Source organism: Dryobates pubescens, chromosome 9 (assembly GCF_014839835.1).
Source record: "Dryobates pubescens isolate bDryPub1 chromosome 9, bDryPub1.pri, whole genome shotgun sequence".
NCBI classification, from domain to species: domain Eukaryota; kingdom Metazoa; phylum Chordata; class Aves; order Piciformes; family Picidae; genus Dryobates; species Dryobates pubescens.
Genome location: NC_071620.1, coordinates 8,020,766 through 8,048,085, shown reverse-complemented (window position 1 = coordinate 8,048,085; position 27,320 = coordinate 8,020,766). Strand labels below are relative to the sequence as shown.

Here is a 27,320-nt window from a genome sequence, read left to right as displayed (position 1 = left end):
GGACTCTACACATTGACAGAAAAGGGGTTCCCAGACAAAATGCAAGTTGTATCTGAAAGACAATTCTTTTTCTATTAACATCAGCTGCAGATGGTACAAATTAGTCGCAGAACCATTTTAACATTTACACTTTAATGAGATACAATTTCTTAGATTTGCTTTCTCTGACTGTAATTTTGAAATTGGTTGAAAACATTACTGCTAGGCGTGTTCTTGCCACGGTTTATGCATGTTGAAAATCCATGCAGCGTTAAAGTTGTGCAGTCTAGGACACGGCTGCATACCCAGATCCGTGTGAATCTAAGCAGCTTTTCCCAGGCTGTCACTTTTAAGCACTGTTGCCTTATTTCTTTAAGGAATCCCAACTTTTGCTCCAAAACCAGACTTAAACGTTAGGAACTCATCAAGTGCCATAAGCATCTAAAATGGTCACAACATTTAACGTGTAGGTACTGCCAAGCATGTGCAATCATCTAGATTGTTAGGTTGTGCAAAAACATGCAGACCTCTGCCTTCATGTGCAAATCCACACAGTCTTCAGTGAGGGTTCTGTGGTAGTCACTTAGGGCAGATCTGGCCTCCCTTTACCTTCTTGGTATTCAAAGGACAAGAATTATTAACCACTATTTGTTAAGAGGCCCAACTGCAGAACGTTTTAGTAGAAAAATAAACATTTGAAGTTGTTGGCAGACAACCTTAGTGCAATCATTTTGACCACCTCAATTTCACACAGCAGATTAAAAAAAAAATACATTGTCACTTGTGAAAAAGACCTAAGAACCTTCAGAAGCAGTTATGTAGCAGCCAAATAAAGAGAAAGGGAGAAGAGCAGATTCTGTGGCACGATATAACCACTGCACGTAGTTTATGGAACTCTCCATGCTTAGTGACAGATCCAGGAAACCAAATCCAAGGTTTGTAAACTAATTACACTTCCTTCCATACAAAAATATATCACTTAAGTGATTTTGAAAAGGTTGACTAACCGCTGACTAGAAAGAGCTCATTTTTCTCTTTAGCTATGTCCTAGATGACATCTGGATCAACTTCTTTCTTTGAAGAACCATTTTTGGTAGTCCGAGCCAGTACAGGGTCGTAGCAACGGTGCTGGGTTACCATTGTAAGCATTTGACTCGGCTTGTATGCACTTCTGGGTTTGTAGATGAAACAAGGTACCATCCTGAAAAAGACAGAAATAATGTTTGAGTTTTGTATCTTAAAAATCAGAAGCATATCACTGTGATTTAAAAGTTACAGAGGACATTAGTAAGAAATAAATGCCACACAAGAAATAAATGTCACAGGACCTGGACAGGCTGGAAAGGTGGGCTCAGGTGAACCTCATGAGGTTCAACAACAGCAAGTGCAGGGTCCTGCTCCTGGGTTGGAACAACCCTCACTGTCAGTACAGACTGGGAATGGGGTGATATAAAGCAGCCCTGAGGAAATGGACTTGGGGGTGCTGGTGGTCAAGAAGCTGGACATGAGCAGGCAGTGTGCGCTTGCAGCCCAGAAGGCAAATCACATCCTGGGCTGCATCAAAAGACGTGTTGCCAGCAGATCCAGAGAGGTGATTCTGCCATTTTACTCTGCTCTGGTGAAACCTCACCTGGAAGTACTGCATTCAGGTCTGGAGCCCTTAATATAGGATGGACATGGACCTGAGAGAGCAGGTCCAGAGTAGGGCCATGAAAATGATCAGGGGGTTGTGGAGCACCTCTGCTACAAAGACAGGCAGAGGATTGTTTGGCCTGGAAAAGAGAAGGCTCCAGGGAGACCTAATCGCCACCTTCCAGTACCTGAAGGGGGCCTGCAAGAAGGCTGGAGAAGGACTGTTTACAAAAGCCTGCAGTGATAGGACACGGGGCAATGGCTTCAAACTGGAGAAGAGCAGATTTAGATTGGATGTTGGGAACAGGTTTGTTACTATGAGCGTGGTGGAACACTGGAATAGGTTGCCCAGAGAGGTGGTTGAGGCCCCATCCCAGGATATATTCAAAGTGAGGCTCAGCAGGGCTCTGAGTTATCTGGTCTAGTTGAGAGGATGTCCCTGGTCACTGCAAAGTGGTTGGACTAGCTGACCTTTAGAGGTCCCTTCCAGCCCAGGGATGTCATATAACTATGAGTCTATGATATCCTTCTCATGGTGCTATGCCAAAATGCCTGACTTGAGGATCTCTTGAAACTTTATCAGATGACCCTGCTATTAAACTTACATTAATATTGCTTTAAAGTGATTCCTGTCTTGACATCTAAGCCTGGAAAAGATGTGCTAACTTCATTCACTTCTATTGCTTTTTGTTACTGCACCAGAATAGCAAAGCTTTGCAATTAGTGGTAACCAACAGAGTTTCACCAAGGGCAAATCATGCCTGATGAATTTGGTCGCTTTCCATGATGCAGTTACAGTATCAGTGGATTAGGAAAGAGCCACAGATGTCATCTACCTGGACCTGTGAAAAGCATTTGACACTGTCCCCCACTCTGCTCACCAAATAGGAAAAGCATGGACTTGAGGGGTGGCCCACTCACTCAAGTGTGCAGATGACACCAAGCTGTGTGGTCCAGTTGACATGCTGGAGGGAAAGGATGCCATCTGGAGGGACGTGCACAGGCTTGAGAGGTGGGCCCAAGCCAACCTCATGAAGTTCAACAAGGCCAAGTGCAAGGTCCTAAACTTGGGTCAGGGCAATCCCAGTAAAGGCTGGGCAAGGCTCTCCTTGAGAGCAGTCTCAAGGAGAAGGACATGTGGGTGTCAGATGACGAAAAACTCAACATAAATTAACAATGTGCTGCATCAAAACAAGTCTAACCAGCAGCACGAGGGTCCCTGCCAGCCCAAACCATTCTGTGAATCTGGACAGAGAAACCCAAAGCCAAATACAGGCACTACCTAAATTCACTAACTCATTGCACATCTTGCAAGTAAAATATAAATGTTGGACATACTTTTAGCAAAGTATTTCCCCCTTTCTTCACAGGGTATATTTTTACTGGAAAAGGCAAAAATATCTGCACATGCCCCCTGCCTGCAGATGTGCGTGGCGTTAGCTTAGTTTCCTGGAGGGCAGAACAGCTGCCTCAGAGGTGTAAGGTCTGATGGGCCTCCACAGTCACATTCCCTAAGGAACACATTTTGAGGCCTCAGGCCCTCCTGTTACGGATGTCTCCAAGCACATTTCATCTCTAATTCGTATCACGTGCTACAATCCAGGAAGACTGTCAACTAGAACAGCAAGCTACAAAAAGACAGCACAGCCACCTGTGGGGAACTGGTCTGCTCCAAGCCCACTTCTTTGGTCCAGGTGACACTGCCACATGTAATCATTTCCAAAGCCCCTGTCAGCTTCAGAAGAAACATGTCAACACCCTGTTTCTGAACATAACCCTGACTCCTTTGAGTCTGCTCCTTCTATTGGCAGGAGCGTCACACTAATTGTGCCTTGAGCCACAGCCCCTGATACCCAGCAGTGTGTGCTTGCTCATGGCCCTGCTGACAGCCTTAGCTGCTGAATGACTTTCCCATTTCCGTTGTGATAATTCACATTTTTCAGTGGACTAATCAATATCTGCCTCGCTCGCTTTTGACTCGGTGCCCGTAAGAACTTAATTCTTGCCAAGCCGCTGGGGAGGCTGTTCAAATCTTTGATTATGCTACATCCATAAGGACAGCTTTTCCAGTGTCTGACATTTCTCCACATAAAGCAAGGGAAACGTGGCACTGACACCTCACCCATCACTTGTCCTGAAAGGTGGGGACTGGCGGGTTTGATTTAATGCAATTGAAGAGAAATCAGAGCGGCGCGGCGCACTTAGATAAATTGTAAAATGTAAATAAGGCACAAAGTGATCACGAAAAAGAAAGAAAGATGAAAATAATTCCTAAAATTAATGGTTAGGAATGCAGTGGAAGCAGATGTGTTCCAAAACTGCGTTTTCTCAAGTGCTTCCTGGAGTCACTGAGGGTCATTCAGTACACGCCGGCTTAGGAATTAATGCATGCGACCTTGAAAAGTTTTGAGGAAAGCAAGCATTAAAAATGGAACTTCATTTATGAACTTAACCCAGTACTATCACTGCAAGCTTCAGTCTGGATCAGATTTTTTCATATTTTTCTTCAGAATTTACTCTGCAACCTGCAGCAGTATCTAAGCATGGAATTTGTCAGCCATGGAGCCTGTAGAGTGTAGATGCATTATGCAGACGCATTATGTAAATACACTGTTTTGATATATTATATGACCTTTTCCCTTAGCCAAATAGTAACACTCCAGAATTGACCAAGGCCACATTTTTCATCCTATTTATTTTCTCTCAGGCATCCAGAAACTCTCTTCAGAGATTAAAAATTAAAACCTCCCTTTGGGAGTAGGCATTAAGGTTGAGGAAGAAAGGTACAGATTTCCTGAGTCTTTACAACTAGTAAGATGTGTGCAGTGTGGGGGTAGGAGGAGATCATAAGGTGTTTTTTAATCAGAGTATCATAGGGTTGGAAGGGACCCTGGAAGATCATCTTGTGCAACATCCCTACTATGAGCACTGAATCATCAAATCACAGAATCATAGAATGATCTGGGTTGGAAGGGACCTCTAAGAGTCATCTAGTCCAACCCCCTCTGCAGTAAGCAGGGCCATCCTCAACTAGATCAGGGTGCCTAGAGTCCTGTCAAGCCTCACACTGAGTATCTCCAGGGATGGGGCCCCAACCACCTCCTGGGGCAACCTATTTCGGTGTTCCACTACCCCCATGGTAAAGAACTTCCTCCTAGTGTCTGACCCAAATCTATCCTGCTCCTATTGCTACAAGCCCTTCTAAACAGTCCCTTCCCAGCCTTCCTGTTGAGCTCCTTTTGATGCTGAAATGCCACTATGAGATTTCCCCAGAGCCTTCTCTTCACCAGGCTGAACAACTCCAATTCCCTCAGCCTGTCTTCATGGGAGAGGTGCTCCAGCTCTCTGATAATCTTTGTGGCCCAACTCTGGACCCAGTCCAGTGGGTCCATGTCCTTCCTGCGTTGAGGACACCAGAGACAGATGCAGTACTGCAAGTGAGGTCTCACCAGAGCAGAGTGGCACAATCACCTCTTTCAACCTGCTGGCCACACTTCTATTGATGCAGCTCAGGATACCATTTGCCTTCTGGATTGCAAGTGCACACTGCTGGCTCATATCCAGCTTCTCGTCTACCAGTGCCCCTAAGTCCTGCAGGGCTGCTCTCAGCATCATCATCCCCCAGCCTGTATTGATAATGAGGATTGTCCTGACCCAGGTGCAGGACCTTGTACTTCACCTCATTGAACATCATGAGGTTCTCCTGAGCCCACTTCTATAGCCTGGCTACATCCCTCTGGATGGCATTCCATCCACCAGTCATGTCAACCACACCACTCAGCTTGGTATCATCAGCAAATTTCCTGAGGGTGTACTCAATCTCACTGTCTATATCACTGACGAAGATACTGAACAGCACTGGTCCCAGTATGGTGTATCAAATTACACAAGTGCACATTACACTGCAGAAAATCTCAGAGACCACTTCTGGTGTTTATCAGGGGAGGAGCACAAGAGAGGGTTTGCAGAGGAGAAGCAGCTCAAATGCATCGAGAACTCTAAAGTAATGTTGGGATGTGAACAGGGATATTAAGTGCTGTAAATACTGGGAAATAAAATAAGTCAATGAAAGAACAGAATTAGGCCAGCCATGAGAATTGGTGGGGAAAGAGGTATGTGGAGGATCCTCGGTTCTCAGCAGAAGACAGTAAGTGTGAGATGTGAGAGAAAACCAAGCAACCCCTGGAAAACTCTAGATGTAGACAGGCAAATAGAAACCTCTGCCAAACTTCCCAACTCCTCTGAGGTTAAGAAAGACATTTCCTTCATGTTCCTATTCTTTATCACTGGCATACTCTTCACCTGCATATCGCTCCTATGCCCTGGTTTTAGGTTCAGATGTTAAAAGCCAAGATATTTAAAAGCCAAGGTTCTGGGCCCCTCAATTTAAGAAGGACAGTGACGTGTCTAGAGAAGGGCGACAAGACTGGTGAGAGGTCTCAAGTACAAGCCCTATGAGGAGCAGATGTTGGTCAGTTAGAGGGTAGAAGGGCTCTGCAGAGGGACCTCGACCGACTGGACAGATGGGCAGAGTCCAATGGGATGGCATTTAACAAGTCCGAGTGCCAGGTGCTGCACTTTGGCCACAGCAACCCCATGCAGAGCTACAGGCTGGGGTCAGAGTGGCTGGACAGCTTCCAAAGAGAGAGGGACCTGGGGGTGCTAATTGACAGCTGTCTAAACATGAGCCAGCAGTGTGCCCAGGTGGCCAAGGCGGCCAATGGCATCCTGGCCTGCATTAGGAATAATGTGGCCAGCAGGAGCAGGGAAGTCATTGTGCCCCTGTACTCTGCATTGGTTAGGCCACACCTTGGACCTGATCCCTGAGGTCTTTTCCAACCTGGCTGATTCTGTGTGTGATTCTGCATATTTCTTCTAGAGACCTGCACCGATGCTGTGGCCTGTCCCATGATGTGTAGGCAGTAAAATTAAAATATTAAAAAAATAATCTCAACAATTCTCCTTCCACCCACACCCAAAAAGAAAAACATACCCAAACCCAAGCTGGCACACTTACCTCTCTGAAAACAAACTTCTGTTCTTCAGGAACACTGTGGACGTTTTCTTGACACAAGTACATCGTCAAGTAGTCAGTCCCTGAGTCGACTGCTGCACAGACTTCCGGCTGTCGAGTGTTGTAACGTATTTCATGGTGAGAGGTATACTCAAAAAACTGCAAACCCAAGAGAAGAAACAAAGGACAACAGTCATTTCCTATGCACACAGGAAAGTATTTATAGGGAGGATATACTAAGATACTCTAAGTAAGTTAGCATATTAAAGTTGCTATTCTGGCAAGAATATTCAAGGAGCGTTAACTGCCGCTGTTTGCTCTACTCTTTTACAGGAAATCAATCTCACCACAGCGCTGTTCTACTCTGGTAGCACTTAAAATGTATGAAATGCTGAATAAATGCCCTGGAAGACAGATGTTCCAGCATTAAAGAACTTGCAAAACTACACTGTAATATTCTGCTTTCACATTCCAGATCACCCTTAAAAACAGGATGGAAACCAGTTTCTAGCCTGACATTATGCCTGCTCAATTCTGTCGTCACTAAACAATGTTCCTTTTAATTAAGGAGTTGCTCACTACATAGATCCAAGCACAGTTTGGTTCAGGTTCATTTCCACTTACAAAGCACCCAGGATGCATGATGATAAGCATTTTATTCTATAACATTTTAAGGTATTATTTGAAGCACATCAGCTACAGCTGCTTTTAGACACGAACAGAATTTTATCAAAGACAATTTACTGGCTGTGCTTGTAGTACAAGATTCTACAGAGGTGTTCTGAGCACACTCGAAAACATCTTGGCTTCCGTAGCAATTAAGGCTGAAGGCTTCCTTAGAAATTTTATATTTAGCATGGCCATTTGCCAAATTTTGGACTTCACTGAAGACTGGCAGAGTTTGAAAGTTGTTTGTATTTAGCATGCATGTAAATAATTTAGATGACTATGATGAATGTGTGCTTAGATCTGATTCATATTATACACAGTAGAGTTCTATACTCATCAGAAAATTGCTTGTTCCCAACAGTATAGTTGCATTAATGGAAACAAAAGGATGAGGGAGAGAAGGAGTCCTCTTTTGTTTCATTTCACCCCTGGAGCAAGAGGCTGCGGGCAAAAGGCTCAATGTGAGCGAACAGTGTGCTGCAGTGGCAAAGAAAGCCAACAGGATGCTGACTTGCATTAATAAGGTTATCACAAGCAGGCATAAAGATGATGTTCTCCCACTGCAGTCAGCACTGGTCAGACCACACCTTGAGTACTGCATATAGTTTTGGTCCCCACTATATAGGAAGGATGTGGACAGGCTGGACAGGGTCCAGAGAAGGGCCACAAGAATGATCAGACGACTGGAAGACATGTCATATGAAGGAAGGCTTGAGACAAGTGGGTTTGAGAAGAGAAGGCTTAGGGGAGACCTCATAACCACATACGAGTACATAAAGAGCAGCTATCATGAGGAAGGAGAATCCCTTGTTACAAGTCACCTGGAAAAGACAAGGGGCAATGGGGACAAGGTACTACTGGGGAGATTTGGACTCAGGGCCAGAATTTTTTTTTCATTATTCAAACTATTAGACATTGGAATAATTGCCCAAAGGAGGTGGAGGATTCCCCTACATTAGACAGTTTCAAGGCCTAGCTTGACAGGGTGCTAGGTCATCTCACTTAAACTATATTCTCACCCTGAAAGGTTCGACTAGATGATCCTTGAGGTCCATGCCAACCTGGTATTCTATGAATCTATGAATTCAGAAATGTATGTACTTGAACTTAGCATAAAACCACCCTCAGCAACCACCAACCTGATTAACCCTGAAAGAAAAACTGGAAAGAGAGTTTTAACATAAACAGGACCATGTGATTACAAAGTCTACAGCCACACATTTCCAGGTGGAAGAACTCTGATTAGCCTATGCTGACTTCACAAAATCTGTCCCTCCTTTTATCACCATCAGGAATTTCTCTGCCAAGATGGTTGTTGCAGATGCACATGGATCAATGTTGTCCACTGTGTCAGTTTGTAGCGATCCAGGACTCTTTTTGTGCAGTGATGCAAGTGAACCCCTCCTACAGCTGATCTGTTTCCCATCATTTATTTGTGGTTAAGCTGCAAAAGGATGATCTTGAAGGTCTCTTCCAACCTGGTTTATTCTATGTATTCTATGTATTCTATGAAGAGAGCATTTCAAGATAGCAACTTCAGGTTTGAAGCTTACCTGCTGACATAACACCCAGGAGACTCTGTTTCTTTGGGGATTTTTGGGTGGCTTTTGGTTTGTTTGTTTTGGCTTTTTGTTTTGGTTTGGGGTTTTTTTTGTGTGTTTTTTTTGGTTGTTTTTCTTTATTATTTGTGGGGGAGTTAGTTGATAATTTTTTGGTTGGTTGGCTGGTTTGGTTGGCTTTTTGGTTGGGTTTTTTTTGGTTGGTTGGTTTTGGAGGCAGCGGGAAGGGGGCTGGGGGTGTTCGGGGTTTTTTTTCACCCTGATAGGCAGGGGCTATTCCCTGGCCTTCAGGCTTTAGTCCCCAGGTTCAGTATCTGATTGCCACATGGAAAGCCTGCCACTTTGGACACCACAGTGAGCTGGAAGGGCACTCATTTTAAGTCTATGACTCACGAATAAAGAAAAAAAGCTTCACTCCTGCTCATTTGTGTCTGGATGGACACTTTTTTACAGCTGCCACTTTTACAAGGCCACATTTAGAGCCTTGCTCATTAGCGGATTTAGAAGATATAATAACTCTTTTTAGACATTTGCATTCAATATCAGTGAAAGCCTTCAAGCTGCTGATTGCACCAGATGCATCAAGAATAGATGAAGCAGCTACTACAGTCAGAGCATTTCGTACTACTGACATATTTCCTGAATGGCCTCTCAAGGACTTTCATCAGATTTTGGAGAAGAGCAAGTAAAACAGTTAATTTCAGGATAACATTGAGCACTGGGGTTACAGCACTTGCAACCAAGCACTGCTGCCTCCTTGCCCACTGAATGTTATGCAGTTTTTTACCCTATATTGTTTCAAAAGTAATAAATACTTCAGGCTTTGGGCTTTTTGAAGCTCCAGTAATACATGAGGCAAATCTCTTCCTCCTTAAACAGTGAAGTGCTTATTAGGGCTCTTTCCTTGCCCAGATGGTTCTGTGGGCAGAAAGGAAGCATTTTTAAACTGATTCATGCTCAATAATTTGTAGCCTTACTGCACTTCTTTCCTTCAGAGAACCAGTAGACTCCCTTAAGTGCTCATGGGAAACTTAATAAGGCCCATGCTTATTGCATCTGGGAAATCTGTGGGATACACCCCACCTGCTTCAGTGTTCTGTGGCACCAGGGATGGAAACAGATTTTGGCTACCTCAGCAGACCCGAAAACACATTTCTCATCCCTCTCTGTGTCTAGGTACCACCCTTCCACGTGCAGGAAAAAGTTTACATTTGACAGGTACTTTCTGGGTGGGAGAACCAGCAGCAACAGCCCTTTCGCAGGAAACTTGAGGGCGTTGTTAAACAATTGGTTTGCCTCTTCCTACTTGCCTCAAATCTCTCAGCTGCAAATGGTAATACTGGGGTGGTATTGGCAGACAAAGCAGGCTCCTCAGTGATTTCCCATCCTTTCACCACATCAGGTCAGCCTCCTGTCATCACACACTGGTGCTCTTAGGACTGCCTCCCTGCCCTACCAAGAAGGGCAATGGACATTATCGGTGTTAAGTTTCAAAGCCTGCCACTCTCATCTACCGACCCTTCCACAAAACATCTGTAGCTTGAGATGCAAGCACTGAGCAGCCAGTGTTTTGCCTATTTTCTGCCTCTTTTCCACATACATTCAGGTTTTATCACTGCAGTCATATCCTCACCTTTTTGCTATCAGGAACACACTAATTTTAAACAGCCCACGGTTAGTTTTCATGTTGCTTAGACAAAAGCACAAAAGGGAACCTTCTCATTTAGTCCACAGATGTAAGGAAAAATAGCAACAGGGACCTTCATTTTTTCTAAGTAGTTTTACATACTGAGACATAAAATGGGAGCAGGTGCTGGACTTCAGAAATGATCAAAAGCACAGAACTCTCTCCTCTCAGCACAGTGCCCATAGATATTCACAGATCACTTCAAGTGGAGAATTGCTTCCATTAAGAAGAGGTTTTGCAGTTGTCCCCTACATAAACAGCCACTGGCCACTAGCATACCAGAGGATGGGCATACTGGAGTGTAAGACACGTATGGCTAACCAAGTTAACTTCCATCAATGTTTAATCCTGTCAAGATGAGTTTTGAGAGCAAATTGACTGAGCCAAACTCTGGAGAATCAACTGCATTCCTTTATACCACAAGATACTGTAAGTGTGCAGCAGGGAGGAAAAAAGTGCTGAATGGTGGAATAAACTGCAACTGGATGAAGGGATGAGAAGGAAAAGAATGGGAGCTAGCCAGGAAAGGAAAAAAGATATGTGAAAAGGAGAAAAGCATGACCTCAGGTGGGCAGTAACTACTGGGAGGAATAAATGAGGGGAGAGACAAATCAAGGATGTTAAAGAAAGACTAGGAGTCAGACAGCATGGAAAAGAAAGTGTTAAAGAATGTGGAGCAGAGAAACTGGAGCTGTTTGTAAGGACTGAAGAAAAGTTTTGTAATGAGGATTTGCTGCTAAAGGGGTATATAGGTAATAAATGGAGTGATGAGAGCAGACTGAGCAGAGTGGAAGAGAACAGAAGAGCCTGGGGTTAGGATGGCAGATTCCCTTCCAAGGACAAAACAGAAGTTAAAGGCTGCCTGTTGTGAGCAAACACCTGTGAAACTCTGTGGTGGAGTGCCTTGCTCTCCTTAGCATGGATACAACTAGAGGATGACCAACTCTGTCACCAGCAATTCCATCAGCTGACAGTGGTGGATGTGCATGTGGGAGATTTTAATGGTTTGGTCCTGCCACTACCAAGTGATCTGAGGAATTCACACTACTAGGAGCAGACTGTTAACTCCTAAGAAGGACTGTCAAAAGCAGGGGGAGATGGGAAAAAAATAGCGAGAAATGTCCTGCCAGTTCCCATCTCACTTGTGCTTCTGCATCTTGTCTTATCTCAGCCTCCCTTCTCTTCCCCCACCTGCAGCTCTTCCTGCTGTCCACTACTTCTTTTGCAACCATACTTGTTACCACTTACTCATGTCCCCATTTGCCAGCTAAAATCTGTGTTCCCACATTCAGTCCCCCTTCCGCTATCCACTACTGGGGTCTCCATTGATTCTGCCTATTTCATACTCCCTCCCTGTAGCTCCTAACTGCTCCTTCTGTCACACATGCCCTGCTCTTCACCTGCTGCCCTAACTCTGTCTCAAACTTTTGCCCTCTGTCACCTTGGGCCCCTTCCCCTGGCTCTTTCAGCCCTCCTGTGCCTTTTGCCAATTTCACTAATATTCTTTTGCCCGTTTCTCGTGTTTGGCCTTCTCTCCTCGTGCTCTGCAGTTCTCCTGTGTCATCTTGTATTGCAGTCAGGTAGTTTCTCCCTATCTCCTGGATGCCAGCAGAGGGAGCAGTAACTGCACAGCTCCGGGAGCTTCCCTGCTCTGTCTGATGCCTACCATCCCAGGCACGCCGATGTATGTGCCATCAGCAGAGATGTAAGAGCACTAATACTCAGTGCTTTGGTATCTCTGCAGTGAATTCAGTTGATCTTTCAGTGCTAAACAAAGGGCAACTGCAAAAATGTCATTTCATGACAACTTATCTCTGAAATGTACTCTCTCTTTTGCCTTCTTTTGCCTCTTTTATCCTGCGTCTTCATTTTTTTCTTGGTGGAAGGGATAAAATTTAAATAAACTTTTTTTGTCAGAGAAATACCAAAAGATTCAATGCCTCTCCCCTCTGTAATCTGCCATGCAAGGAGAAGAAAAAATAAATCTATAAATCAGTTTTGTGTGTGAGCATATAATCCCATACATGAAATACTTCTTAATCTACAAAAAGAAATCAACTTGTTCTCATAAGGAAGTGGCTTAGCTGGGTTATCTGATTAAATCATCTTCTATATAGGTGTATAGAAGTTCAGCATACTTGAGCATGAAGCTGAATTGAGGCAGCAAAATGTCTTAGTGTGCTTGACAAACATCTGTCAGTACAGATGACACAAGATTCTCCCCTGCCTTCCCCTGCATCTTTGTGCCCAGAATGGAAACATTAGGAAAGTTACAACACAAACTATACATAAGCTAATAAATAATACTAAATGCAGTTGTAATACTTAAGGGAACAAACTTGCTATCAGTAAAAAAAACCCCTATTTTCTTTTCCAATTCAAAGTATGGTGCTCAGACTGTTTGTTTTTCTTTTCTCATTTAAAATACAATTCATATGAGAAGCTCTCTCTTCAATACAGACTTGGTTTCCCCTCCTCAAGCTTTCATGTTTGTTTTAAAGCAGAGTTCAAGAAGATAACAGATATGCTGCTTATCTGCCACATCTCTGTATCCTTTCCAAGCTTTCTTAAATGAGTGTTTAGATTCATTTCCTTTAAAAACCCCAAACAGTCAAGCCACCCAAACTGCCACATGGTTATGTACTTACGCTCAGCAAGACCCTACATATTTCTCCACCCCTCCCCACTAAGAGAATGCCCACATAGTCTGATCTGGGCTAGAAGCCAAAAATCAAGTTAGATTGGCAAGTGCATGTTACATGCCACACACCAAATCTCAGTTCTAGAAGATGGACGCTTGAAACCATGCAAAACAGCCACTGTCGATGGGCACGTGGTGTCCCATAGCACTTTTACCACAGCATTACACAGAGAGTTTTTAGATAATCAGAGCTAACCACTGCTGCATACAGTTTCAGTCAGCATGGACAAAGACACTAACAAGATTTTCAGCTTCAGAAGTTAAAACCAAAAGAGCAAGAATGAAAGTGTTAAGAGGAGATCACTGCTCTCCAGGATTCTGGAGCCCGAGCCAAGGAGAGGCTGCTGTCCAAAACATCTTGTGCAGTAACATGACCACCAAGAGGAAGAGGCACATTGACAGACACAGGAAGAACTAGATTAGGTTCACAACATTATTAAGATATTTGGAGGCATGGACAGACAAAAGCTTAGATGTGCTCATCCACCCAAGACTAGCTGGAGATGAATGAACACTGGTCTATAAGCACTGTAGCTACACTGCTGTGCTATTAACCCCTGTTAATGAGTTTTGGGGAAAGGCATAACTAAGGTATGCATGAGTTCCCTGGTCTGGTCAGATACACCTTCATACTGAAGAAAATCTGACCTGAAGATACATCAGAATTAAAAGCTTTGAGTGCAGGAATCAAAAGTAGATTAGTATCACCTCATTGTGGCAGCATATTCTCTCAGACCTACTGCAATGCATTGTAACCATAGCGTTGGTCAAAATGAAAGTAAAGCATGGATCTTACCTGGTTTTGTCCCATGCCATGACATGGGTACAGTATGATCCTGTGTCCAGTTACTTGATGTTCATTTTTAGGGTTATAATCAAAACAGAAGTTTGCCATTCCTCTATTCTTCAGCTAATCAAAACAAAATAACAAAGTATTAATCTAAAGTAAAGGAGATGTGCTGTAGTACTTTACACTCCTAAGTTTACATCCCAGAGCTAGTGCAAATTAACTGGAACAGAGCAAATGGATCCAATGGCAACATTTCTCTGACTAATGTGGAATAAAACTGTTGGGACTGTCTTGGCTGTGGGCATTGAACCAGCCAGACATGATGGCTTCCCCAGGGAATGGCACCATGTTCCAGTGTATTTGCAAATGAAGTAGGCAGGAAATATGAAAAGCTGTGTTGAAACCAAACAGACCAGCAACTCAGGCAGAACAAAAGTCTGCCATGTCTTTTTTCCCCCACAGGATCTACTTGTTCAATTTTCATATGAAAAGGTGGCTGCATACTTTTCTCAGTCTGTCAAATGGGCAATGTTAGAAGAATTCATTCTCAAAAGGACTCCAGTACCTTCTTGAGGTTGAACAAGCAGACAGATTTCAGGACTGGAAATTATCAAAGGTGGCAAGATAAACCTTTGGGAAGAGACACTTGGTGTGATACTAATTCTTTATTAGTATTGCTGATCTCTGACACAATAGGTACACGTTTTGGACTTGGCCAGGATAAGGTTTATTTATTTGTTTGTTTATTACAAGAAGCTGGCAGGGGCAACAGTCAAGACAGCCAGAGGAACCAGCCAGTGGAGTATTAGGTGCCAACTGACATCATGCCCTCACAAGTTGAGGGCTGGCCAGGCAAGCACAGGCATTTCAAGTAAGTCACTGGCTGCAGTGCAGCAGGGTCAGGCAAACAGGATGGGCCACTGTGGTCAGTACAGCATTTTGTATCACTCACTTGATATACTACTTCATCAGTATTATTGTTACTCCTTCTCTCTTTGTGTTGTTCTGTTAAACTCTCCTTATCTCAACCCACAGGATTTTTTGCCTTTTTTCTCCCTATCTTCCTTCCCAGGAAGGGAGTTGAGGTGAAGGGAGACAGCTGTGTGAGCAGCCTCATAGGGCTCAGCTGCCAGCTGGGGCTATACCACAACGGCACACCTTTCAAATTGTAAAATACTAAGTTACCTGACTTTAAGCATTAATTGCCAGGGATTTGCCTTTAAGTATTCAGGATACAGAAGTAACTACCATAACAATACCATAACAATTACTGACTCCTGGTATTAGCCATTAAACCAAATTCAGAATTACACAGAGCAAAACAGGTTCTGTAAACAGAAGTTCAAGATGAATGCCCCTGTTACTGAAAGCAATTGTATCACAGACAATAAGAATAAGCAGAGTAGATCTCAGAAGAGTTACTTCAGCAAGCTGTAATTTCACCACTTTTCTCTAATTGTGATTAACTGTATCCTCAGCTTCTTAACATGAAGAATGAACAGGCACAAAGGGACTGCAGAAGGCTAAAACCGAACAAAGACAAACCCTGCAGGACCCAAACCCACCACAGAGCAAACCATACAAGTCAGAAAATTAATTACTTTTATTCTACAAATACTCTTCTTTCCCTGCTTTCACTTTGATTGCTGTTCAACATCTTCTTTCCACTACTTTGTGCCCACTCTTGCTGAGAGATGGCCACACATCCAGTGCTCTGCATACCTGAGCTAGCATCCCAAGGCAACAGCAGTATACTTGGGGACCGGGGAGGGGCACTGAGCCACCATGGCTCAGGACCCCATGCAGGGCTTCTGGGGCTGTAAGGATCTCCTTTCAGAGCCAAATGTATACATTTGGACCCAAGTCCTTATCCTTACAGGCTGTGCCTCTTAATTGCTCTCTGAATACGTTTTCAATATACATTTAGTGCAATTTTTCAGTGTAGGATAAACTAACATCTGAATTTGGTGTATAGGAAGATTCATCCTTAGTTTAGTGCCCAAATTTACCAGCAGCAAAAGGAGCCCCTGGGGAATCTTTCTACAGAAAGCACTGTCTGATTTGATGGGAAAGCACTAAACCACTGCACCCCTCCTAAAGCTGTTAGAGGGAGACATTTTGTCACACCTTCATAATGCTAGGCAAGAATTACACTTTAAAAACCAGGAAATAAGCATGATGACTTAGAGATGATTTTTAACATTACCATGGAACCACATAAACAATAAATGTTCACGTTTCTACATTCTACATCAAGAAATGCCAACCTAAAGTCACAACTGGTGACAACAGCAATCATATCTCTAAAAACATAAATCAGTTTCAGTTGTCAGTGGCTGTCCTCTGGATCAGAGTCCCCTTAGTATGCTTAGTAATGTATGAGTTTGTCTACCTCCTGCCTCCAAGGAAAGATAAACAGAGCAAAACCCTTATCAGCGTTGCCCTTCCAGACAGCTCAACACCTTCGCTACCACTCCAAGCACGCAGTCCTCACTGTCAGCTCCCAGCACATGCTCAAGCATGTGAGCTCAAGCATGTGCTCCCTTTTGTGGCCTGGAATTTTCAATAACCTATTTTAAAATGCTGTGCACCACCAGAACTACAGTAACTCTCCAATACACGTTACTCAATGCCCAAATACAGACAGCGAAACAAAAGCTGCAAAAGATTATTAACTTCACCTAGCAAATACTCTCTTATGCCCCCACTTTATGAGGAACTCTAATAGATGTTCAAAACCTAATTTGTGGGAATACTGCATACTAAGCTGTTAAATGACCTGATCTGAAATGACAAAGATTTGAAAATCTGATTGCAGCCTAATTTATGCAATATATATATATAAATAAATTAAATCCACCCTCTCTTCCAAAGCAGGAAAAAGTATGAGAGAATTTGTGAGAGTAATATTTTCCCTTGTTAAATGAGAACACAGTTTAAGTTCCTTTTACATGCAACAGTTCTATCAAAACAGTAATCATCCAGTCACTTCTGAAGCTATCTTTGTTCTCATATCCACCATAAACAAGTCATGCAAGAAGAACAAAAATTTTCTCCATGACTTACCTGAATTCTTTTGCAGAATGCTGCATTAAAGAAACAGAAGCAAGAAAAAAAATGTTGATCACCTTGCCATTATAACACATTTCAGTTCTAAAAAGTTCTGCTCATGCAGGGTTATTGGCTGTGTCTTTCTACAGCATTTGCCTCCTATTGAAATGTTGCAGCTGTACTCTACCATGCCATTTAGTTACCGCTTTGTTTGGAGGCTGGGAAAGGTAATAAACAGCAATTTATCCCTTACTGCTTGGAGAAATCTAAATCTGTTGTTTCCTAACATCTGGAGACTTGCATGCAATGACACAATACAGATGGCATTCTGCAAATAATTCTTAGGTTTTGGGGGTTTTTAAGACAAAATCCATTTCACATAACTGTAAGCAAAGCATCAACGAAAGATTTGGCATTACGACTTCATTACATTAGTTGATAAATACAGCCAGTGGAACACAGCCAACCTCCCTCTCCATCCATAAAACAGATCAGAATCCTCTTTAGTCTGCCACAGAGATACTGGTGCTGATGCATTACTGCTATGTGCATCTGATACTGTGGGACACACTAAGATGTGAATTTGTAGCAAGCCAATGGCTTCAGGGTTCTGACCAGGCATAAGCTGTTACCTCAAAAAGGTGATCTGAGCAGTAACAGGGAATGATTTGACTGAGTTTATACCATTTTCTTATCACCCTTCTTGGAAAAATGATTGCAAATATCCTCAGATTTCTGTTCACTTCTTAAGTTCAGTGCTGAAATGGGTAGGCAACATTGATGACTAAGATCCTTTGAGGGAACCAATGATGAGACGCTGCTGTTGGAAATCAGTTGCTCACCTCAGCCTCTCTCTGGGAAGCTCAAGAACACAGAAGCACATCTCAAGTGATGGTGTGTTCACTTGAGATAAAGAACAATCACTTGAACTTTTCCCATTTCGTTTAGAGCCTTCAGAGTCTGTACAGCCAACAGAGTGGTGAATATTTTCCTGTGAAGGGCATCAGATCTCCAGGTCTAGTCAGCAATAACCTTGGGTACCAATTCAAACTCAATTGACACTCAAGTGAAACTCAAGTGACAGCTCTACAAATTGTATCATAATACAGTTTTAGAGGGATAACCTAAAAGAGGCTGGTTTGAAGCCTGACAGCTGGGAACTTCTAATACTAGACATGTAGTCATCTTTTTTAATGAAGTTATACAGCCACATAGCTAAGATCTCTTCTTCTGTAAGCTTGTCCATATATATCATGTGTTACTTGGACAATTTACAAAACTGCCTCTTTTGAGTCACAGGTAAAAAAAAACTCTTCATAGTTATAAAGGCTTAAAATTTTTCTTCCTGATCTTTTTCTTTGTGTGTGCTTGGTTTTGTTTGTTTTTTTCTGGGGTTTTTTGTTTGTTTGATTGGTTGGTTGGGTTTAGGGTTTTTTTAAGGTTATCTCTGGTCTAAATTAAATGAAACATATGACTAAGCATTTGGAAATTTATTGAAGACAAGATGGTCTTAGGGGAAAGTGTGGGAGGAAGCTGCTAACAGAAAAATGATCTCCCAACTGATTCAGTCACTTGCAGACACCTTTAAGGACAGGAAGTGAAAAGAGCCATCCATCAGCTAGGTAGCCACAACAGACATCTATCAGCTTTGTTGCTTCACGATCAGCTAGAAACTATTTCAGAAGAAAAAGGAAAACTTCTTGTATTGAAAAATAACATGGTCTCACTGCTAAGTGATCAAACTTACAGAAAAGTGTCAATATTGTTTTTTAACAGCAACCTGGATGCCAGGTTCAAAGCCAAATTTACCAGATGACCATGACCTTTACCTCAGGTATGTGCCCTGAATGCCAGCTCTACTTAGTACACCTTAGTAGAGGAGAGAAACCCTGCATATTCCCTGGGCCTTGCAGCCATGCATTTCCACAGTCACTAACAAGATGCCAGCACTGCCCAGCTGCTCCTTTTCACCTAGCTACACAATGCAACAACATCACTAAGCTAATATGAAACACAAGACGAAGTTGCTAGTAGTGCCCATGCCATCCCTCCACAAGGAAGCTGAGATCTGTGAGCAGACCTAGTCTGGCCTATCTAGGTGGGCAATCTGTGCAGCACACAGACCTAGGGTTCTGGTCTTTTAAAGATTTCTTCACAAGTGCCCATTGAAGGATGGCCATGAGAAAGAGAGACATGTTTAGTTCATGTTCCATACAAAGTTCCAAAGCTACATCAAACCCAAGGACCAGAAACACACTGCTTATACGATTGCCCAGCGCACTGTTTGGCTTAAAAATGGCAGCTGCTTGAGCCGAGCCAGGAGACTGAATCATACAACCACAAAATAGTTAAGGCAGGAAGGAACCTTTAAAGACCATCTAGTCCACCCTTCCCTGCTATAGGCAGGGACATCGTCCATTAGATAAGGTTGCTCAAAGCCCCATCCAACCTGACCTTAAGAAACTCTTTCAGTGCTTTATTATCCTCACTATGAAAAATGCCTTATATCTGTATAGAGATGCAAGATAAACCATGCAACCATGTCTATGTCCCTACTATGGCAGCTGAGGTACCTTGAGAAGAAACTTGATGCACTGTCATTCAGAGCTCTAGAAGCTTCTTGTTTACCTAGTATATCACTGCACAAAATGATAATGGAAGCTCAGATGGGAAGTCAAGATTTACCTCTAAATTTTGTTTGCTCTTTCGCTCTAATAGTGAATAGAGACTTGCAATGTGCTCCTACAAGGATGCCATGCAAAGAATAGTCCTTAAATTTGTGGCAATTTATTTTTTTAAGTAGTCTGTGTAGTTATCTTTCTGGCTAAATGCTGCTATCTCATGCAGCAACAAACAGTTCCAAAATTTCACCTCATAATGGCCTCTGCAGCTTTAATGTTTGAAATGTTACATTTTTAACTCCACTCTACTGCTCCATTATTGGAACTTCTATGGAAAAGTCTGACTTAAGTTTAAAAAAAAGGGCATTTTATGAATGAGAAGGCTCATAATTTTGATAGTACCCCTTCCTGAAATATGATTTTATTCACAGTACTGATGGAAATCTGATGCTGCTTCATTTACAGTATCACTAAGGTTGGAAGAGACCTCGAGGATCATTGAGTCCAACCTGTCTCCACAGACCTCATGACTAGACCATGGCACCAAGTGCCACATCCAATCCCCTCTTGAACACCTCCAGGGACGGTGACTCCACCACCTCCCTGGGCAGCACATTCCAATGATGAACAACTCGCTCAGTGAAGAACTTTCTCCTCACCTCGAGTCTAAACCTCCCCTGGTGCAGCTTGAGACTGTGTCCCCTTGTTCTGCTGCTGGTTGCCTGGGAGAAGAGACCAACCCCTTCCTGGCCACAACCACCTTTCAGGTAGTTGTAGAGGGCAATGATGTCACCCCTTAGCCTCCTCTTCTCCAGGCTAAACAATCCCAGCTCCCTCAGCCTCTCCTCATAAGGCCTGTGTTTAGGTACTCATCTTACTGGTAAGGTGATCCATTTACTTCATTTCTAGGCCTTAAGCAGTTTATAAGAGTGCAAACATAACTCAGGTAAAAATATTCAAAATTATTTATGCTTAAATAATTTTTGGGGCAGTTAACCATTTAGACAACCAGTTCAGTACAGATAGCAAAAAATTATCTATGCATCAGGAGATGCACTGAGTGCTTCTCAATAATTTTTGCCCTTAGGTCAGTAATATATGGGTAATCTTAGAATTGGGGGATTGGACGTGGCACTTGGTGCCATGGTCTAGTCATGAGGTCTGTGGTGACAGGTTGGACTCGATGATCTTTGAGGTCTCTTCCAACTTTAGTGATACTGTGATACTGAGTTTTCAACTTCAGTGCAAAGGTTTTCAAGGGAGGGAGTAACCTCCATATCGCTTCACAGTCTCCTTGAACAAATAACCTAGCACTAAACCAAGCTGGTAACAAAGCTGACACTTTTAAACACAGTATTTCTGTGAACCAGAAAAGAACTACACGGCTAAGGCAGGAGTGAAGAATACCATCACTGTTTCATTGAAGTTTGCAGACAGGACTCGATATCCACAAATTGGCTGAATCAGTAGGTGTCATCTTTTCATTACCATTTGCTTAAGAGTATAACTGTATTTTAATCACATTTTAATTCTTTCTTCCAAAAAAGATGGATTCTTACTATGCTCACAACTAGATTACAGCATTTGAAAAACTGTTTCCAGAGAACAGATTACATGGTGGATACCTTGAGCAGCAATGAATGAGAATTATTATTTCTAGGTGTTGTCAACACTTTTCCAGAGGAAGACACGTGCAGTTAAACCCTGAAAAGAGCTGCACAGTTCCCTTCCCCTCCCCTGGAGGTTGAAGCATTATCACCACCATCCATCTTCTGGTAGGGCAAAGTGTAGAGGTGGAGCGGAGGATAAGGTTTCTGAAGTGCTGCTGGAAGGTAAGCCTTATAGTACCTTATTGTTTCAACTGTCTCAGACTTTGCAAGGGATTCAGCATAAAAAAACATAAAAAACAAACCAATGTTGTACTGGTGTCTGTTCAAGGTACTGGATATTACCTTTCAAGCTAGTGATCACACAGAGAGACCAACCCAGGTACAAGCTCCAAGACAAATGGAGGAGGGTAGCTATTCTCTCAGAGGCTCCTGAGGGCTTTGCTGTCAACTTTCGCACTCCCTACAGGAGCTCCTACAGCTCCCCATGGGAAATCACAACCATTTAACACTAGGACAGTTTTTGTGCAGCAGGTAGCAAAGCTATTGGGGAAGACTTGGGGAGACCTGGTTTCTGTATGCTCTGTACACCCACAGTGACCAAGTTTTTTCCTCCACTGAAGGAGATCCAGCAGAGGCTTACCAGCTGAAGTGCAGATGGCATCAGGACGTGACTGTTGTGATAAGGTCTGGATGTACTGCAGCAGTGTGGGAATGCAGCTTACCTAGATCTGCAGTGATCGAGTTACCAGCACAAGTGCTTCTAACTCAATGTGACACTGGTAATCAGGAAGGTATTTTATACATCTTTGCCTAGCAGAAAGGTGCAGTCTTGTCTTTCTAATAAGACTCACAGCAGATAGCTGCTGATATTTCAGAGGAAGGAGGTATTTGCTGCATCATCTCTGCCTTCATCCCTTCCAAATGAGATTACAGTAATATGATATACATGAAGCCATAGTTTATTTGTGAGCTGCAAACAGCATAGAAAGTTGTTGGCTCTTAGAAAAGGAGACAATTCTGATATTGAACCAATGCAAATTGCTTGTGAATCTGTGCTGGTCTAAAGTGACCTCTGGATTACAAGTTAACATGTTGGTTTTGACATACAAAATCCTGTATGATCTCAGAGCATACAGCAGCAGCTCTTTTCCTCATCATCAGAGCATCATAGTTTTCATTGGCTAAAATGTGTAAATGCACACTCTTTCTATTTTCAAGTCACCAATGCAGCAGAGAGGTCATTCTGCCCCTGTACTCAGCACTGGTTCGGCCACATCTTGAGTACTGTGTCCAGTTCTGGGCCACTCAGTTTAGGAAAGATGTTGACTTGCTGCAATGTGTCCAGAGAAGGGCAACAAAGCTGGGGAGGGGTTTGGAGCACAAGCCCTCTGAGGAGAGGCTGAGGGAGCTGGGGCTGCTTAGCCTGGAGAAGAGAAGGCTCAGGGGAGACCTTATTGCTGTCTACAGCTCCCTGAAGGGAGGATGTAGCCAGGTGGGGGCTGGTCTCTTCTCCCAGGCAACCAGCACCAGAACAAGAGGACACAGTCTCAAGCTGTGCCAGAGGAGGTTTAGGCTGGCTGTTAGGAAGAAATTCTTCATAGAAAGAGTGATTGGCCATTGGAATGGGCTGCACAGGGAGGTGGTGGAATCACCATCACTGGAGGTGTTTAGGAAGAGACTGGATGGGGCGCTTGGTGCCATGGTTTAGTTGATTAGATAGTGTTGGATGATAGGTTGGACTTGATGATCGCAAAGGTCTCTTCCAACCTGGTTAATTCTATTCTATTCCATTCCTAGAAACAAACAAGTCATCCTTTGATGCCCTTAACAGTCTCAAGATGTCACTTGGAAGGTGTAATTCATGAAAACACTACCTGTTCTCAGAGAAGTCCTTCACAAACAGCATCCCCTAGAATAAAGTTTTGAGGGAAACCACACTTTCAAACCTACCGGTTCTAACCGAATTCTACCAAAATCCCAAACTGATTTTGGCAAAACAATACCTTCATGCCGAGTTAGTAGAAGAGCTCAGAGAACTGTGAGGAGGCCTCTTTTCAGCAGCCACGTACCATTCCAAAGAAGCCTGGTCTGTCCTCGGGTACATGAAGCTCTGGGTACACATTGTCCAAGAACCATTTGAAGTCCTTACATTTCAGCTTCTCTCGAAGCAGTCTCCTTTCTGTCACATCCCCATATGGTTCCTGAAAAAAAAAAAAAACAAAACAAAATGAAAAAGTACCCCAACCAGAGCAGATGATCTCTTTTAAACTATCTGTATACATTATTAAGAACCATATGTTAAAGTGATGAGTAGGACTATTTAGGCAGGAAAAATCCCCGTGTTTGGGTGCTGGATTTGGTTTCATTATCCTTACAATAAAGAATTGGAATGGTGCACCTAAAACTTTAAAATATTCTAGAAAACAGTCTGTCCGAGAAAACTGCCCAAATCCCAAAGTAAGAAAGTCCCTGAATACAGATTGCTGGGAACTGAGAGGGCATATTGGAAAACAAAGCTTCCTTTAGCTGGGTAACTGTAAATCTCACAAGCAGTGAATGAATCTTGAGAATTTTAAGTTATTCCATTCCATTATCCATTCCATCATCATCCATCATTACCTGCACAGAGAGTTATACACTCAGCTGATGAAATTTGTGAAATTTGCTAATGCTTCCTTTGAAATGCATAGATTTGGGTGGTGGAGCATATGAAATCTTAACCACAGAAAAGCTATCATTACAGACTCTTCCTTGTCTATAGACTGGAGCAGAGTTCACATCTTTTCATGTCTGCCTTCAAAAAAAATCTGTCTGTATATTATATTGACTAGGGACTTCAGACAGTGAGGCCTTGAGAGAGTGTTTGCAAATCCAGATTTTTACAGGTCGCCTGACACACTCTTTCATCAAACCACAAACACATTTGCATTTCTGAAAGCTGTGGAAATACCACTGGAAACACAAAGCAGATGTAAAACAGAGGCAGAGATGCCTGCTTGAATAAACAAAGAGCATGACACTTCAGCTTTTGAGGTCTGAACATTAATCTTGGAGCAAAACTTTATGGAACCAAATTCTGCAGCTGTATCATCAATCATTTTGCCATTATGCTATGGAACCGAATATTTGGGTTAGATGAAGCGAAACAGGCTGAAGTCAACCGCTGCAAGAAGTGGTGCACAGAGTATTACAGACAGCAGGGTGCACTGGCAGTGGCTTTGAGGTGTGAAAAACCTCACAGAAGTCTCAGCTTACAACCAATGTGTTACAATGAGCCAATATGCAAAACCAACACACAAGTATCCTTTCAAGCTCAAGTTCTGCCTTCACTGACATTAGCGGCTCAGAGCTGTACAGAGCATTACAGCCTGCACACGACAAGCAGAACTGGCCTGGCATTGCCTGTGAGCTCCCATCTTTGGATACACAAAACTCCTGTTTTTCTCAAAGTCACAGTCTAATAATAAAACCTAAATGGCTTTTATGATGTTAAAGTAAAACAATTATTACAAATGCATAGACTACAATAATCTAATTACCCAGTTGAAACCAAAGGCACACAAGATGGAAGCTAACAAAACTCAGCCTCCCCAGTGTCCCCCAGCATATCCTTTAAAAGCCTAATGGTTTCAAAAGCACTCTTTCCCTCAGCACTGTCTATTGGGGTAGACCATTCAAATATGGGGAGCTCCTGTTACCCTGCCTGGTCCCTAAGCTCTGGCGCAGCATAGCCAGAGGTAAGTACCCAGCAGCCCATCCCAGGGCAGCTCTCCCCTGCACAAAACCACAAAGCCAGCACTCAGAAAACTTCCAGTGAAAAGAGAAGTGCCTGGGGAGGTGAACCATGTCCATTAACAAGAAACAGCAGAGAGTGATTTCTTTTAGGCCTGAAGTTTGGACTTCGTGCCAGAGGATCATATAAGTAGTTGCTAGACATTGTTAGGATATTCCAGTGTCACTGTCTGTATCAGCCTACAGGCTCCCCAGAATAAATATATCCAAGCTACTCAACTGTTCTGACCCACTTGATTTTTACAGCATTTACCTCTTGAAAAGTTTTGCTAGTGATCTTATGTTTTCTTCCTCACAGAAAATAAAAACACGATTTAAAAACAAATGACCAAGCAAACAAAACCAAAAGCCACCCCAATACAAAAAGCAACACACACACAAAAGTTTCAACCCAAACCAACAAAAAAATCCCAACAACCCACAACTGATACTCCAAATGTTTTATTCCAAGAATTTTCATCTGAGTTCCCAGGACTGTTCATTAATCTTTGTAATATTGATTTACTGAACTTCATGAGGTTCCACAAGAGCAAGTGCAGGGTTCTGCACCTGGGCTGAAACAATCGTTACTATCAATACAGACTGGGGGGACTGAGCTGATAGAAAACAGCCCTGAGGAAAAGGATTTGGGGCTGCTGATGGATGAGAAGCTGGATGTGAGCAGGCAGTGTGCGCTTGCAGCCAATAAGGCCAATCACATCCTGGGCTGCATCAAAAGCAGCATTGCCAGCAGATCCAGAGGCGATTCTGTCACTTTGCTCTGGTGAGACCTCACCTGGAGTACTGTGTGCAGGTCTGGAGCCTTCAATATAGGAAGGACATGGACCTGACGGAGTGGGTCTAGAGGAGAGCCACAAAAATGGTCAGGAAGTTGGAGCACCTCTGCTATGAAGACAGGCAGAGGGAGCTGGGGTTGTTCAGTCTGGGGAAGAGGAGGCTCTACGGAGACCTAATCACTACCTTCCAGTACCTGATGGGGGGGGCCTACAAGAAGGATGGAGAGAGACTGCTTACAAAGGTCTGTAGTGAACAGACAAGGGGCAATGGCTTCAAATTAGACAAGAGCAGAATTAGATTGGTCATTCAGAATACACTCTTTACTTTGAGAGTGGTGGAACACTGGGACAGGTTGCCCAGGGAGGTGGCTGGGGCCCCATCCTGGGATATATTCAAAGTGAGGCTTGACAGTCCTCTGAACAGCCTGGTCCAGCTGAGGATGCCCCTGCTTACTGCAGGGAGGATGGACTAGATGACCTTCAGAGGTCCCTTCCAAACCAGACCATTCCATGATTCTATGATGTTTATAAAAAAGCCTTGTGCCACAACAAATCAAAAAAATACATTTTGTCTTGTATCAGTCCAAAGTTTTACAATTATCACAAGACAGATAATTTTGCTAAAGATTATCACCATACTGTTCACTTAAAGATGTACTGTCCATTGAACCTTGCTGATTAGCATTCATTAATCATGTGTCTCTTCTGTAATTCATCATTTATTTAATCCTTTATCAGCTGTTTCATAGAAGTGTCCAGAGAAGGGCAACAAGGCTGGTGAGGGGTCTGGAGCACAAGACCTACGAGGAGAGGCTGAGGGAGCTGGGGTTGTTTAGCCTGGAGAAGAGGAGGCTCAGGGAGCAGACCTTATTGCCATCTACAACTACCTGAAGAGAGGCTGTAGACAGGTGGGAGTTGGTCTCTTCTCCCAGGCAACCAGTGACAGAAAGAGAGGACAAAGTCTCAAGCTATGCCAGGGGAAGTTTAGGCTGTATGTTAGGAAGAAATTCTTCATAGAAAGAGTGACTGGGCTGCCCAGGGGGGTGGTGGAGTCACCATCCCTGGAGGTGTTTCGGAAGAGACTGGATGAGGCACTTGGTGCCATGGTTTAGTTGATTAGATGGTGTTGGGTGATAGGTTGGACTCAATGATCTTGAAGGTCTTTTCCAGCCTGGTTAATTCTGTATTCTGCAAGTGCCCATTTCAGGCTAAACAGCTCCTTCTTACTTGGGTCACCTTGCCTAGTCGTATTTTTTCGTTTATTCATTCATTCATTCATTTAATATTGGCACAAATGTGGCAACCTTCCAGTCTTACAGGGTTTTTCCATGGAATTAAAAATCAACCGTGTGTGTACTTAACTCTGTATCTGGGGAAAAGTTTCACAAAACATAAGAAACAAACATAAAAAGCACTTCACGTTAAATACCAGCTAAGTT

General features: G+C 43.1%; 1 protein-coding gene across 1 annotated transcript in view; it reads right to left on the bottom strand.

Moving 5' to 3' along the window:
- Positions 1 to 943: 943 nt before the first annotated feature.
- Positions 944 to 27,320, bottom strand: part of GALNT12 (polypeptide N-acetylgalactosaminyltransferase 12) — a 61,808-nt gene continuing 35,431 nt past the window's right edge. Inside the window, exons 7-10 of the mRNA XM_009906728.2 lie at positions 23,383 to 23,514; positions 14,038 to 14,151; positions 6,629 to 6,784; positions 944 to 1,180 (exon numbers count right to left, since the gene is read on the bottom strand). Coding sequence (XP_009905030.2) covers positions 1,043 to 1,180; positions 6,629 to 6,784; positions 14,038 to 14,151; positions 23,383 to 23,514 — 540 coding nt within the window. The 3' untranslated portion in view covers positions 944 to 1,042. The remainder of the gene's footprint in view (positions 1,181 to 6,628; positions 6,785 to 14,037; positions 14,152 to 23,382; positions 23,515 to 27,320) is intronic.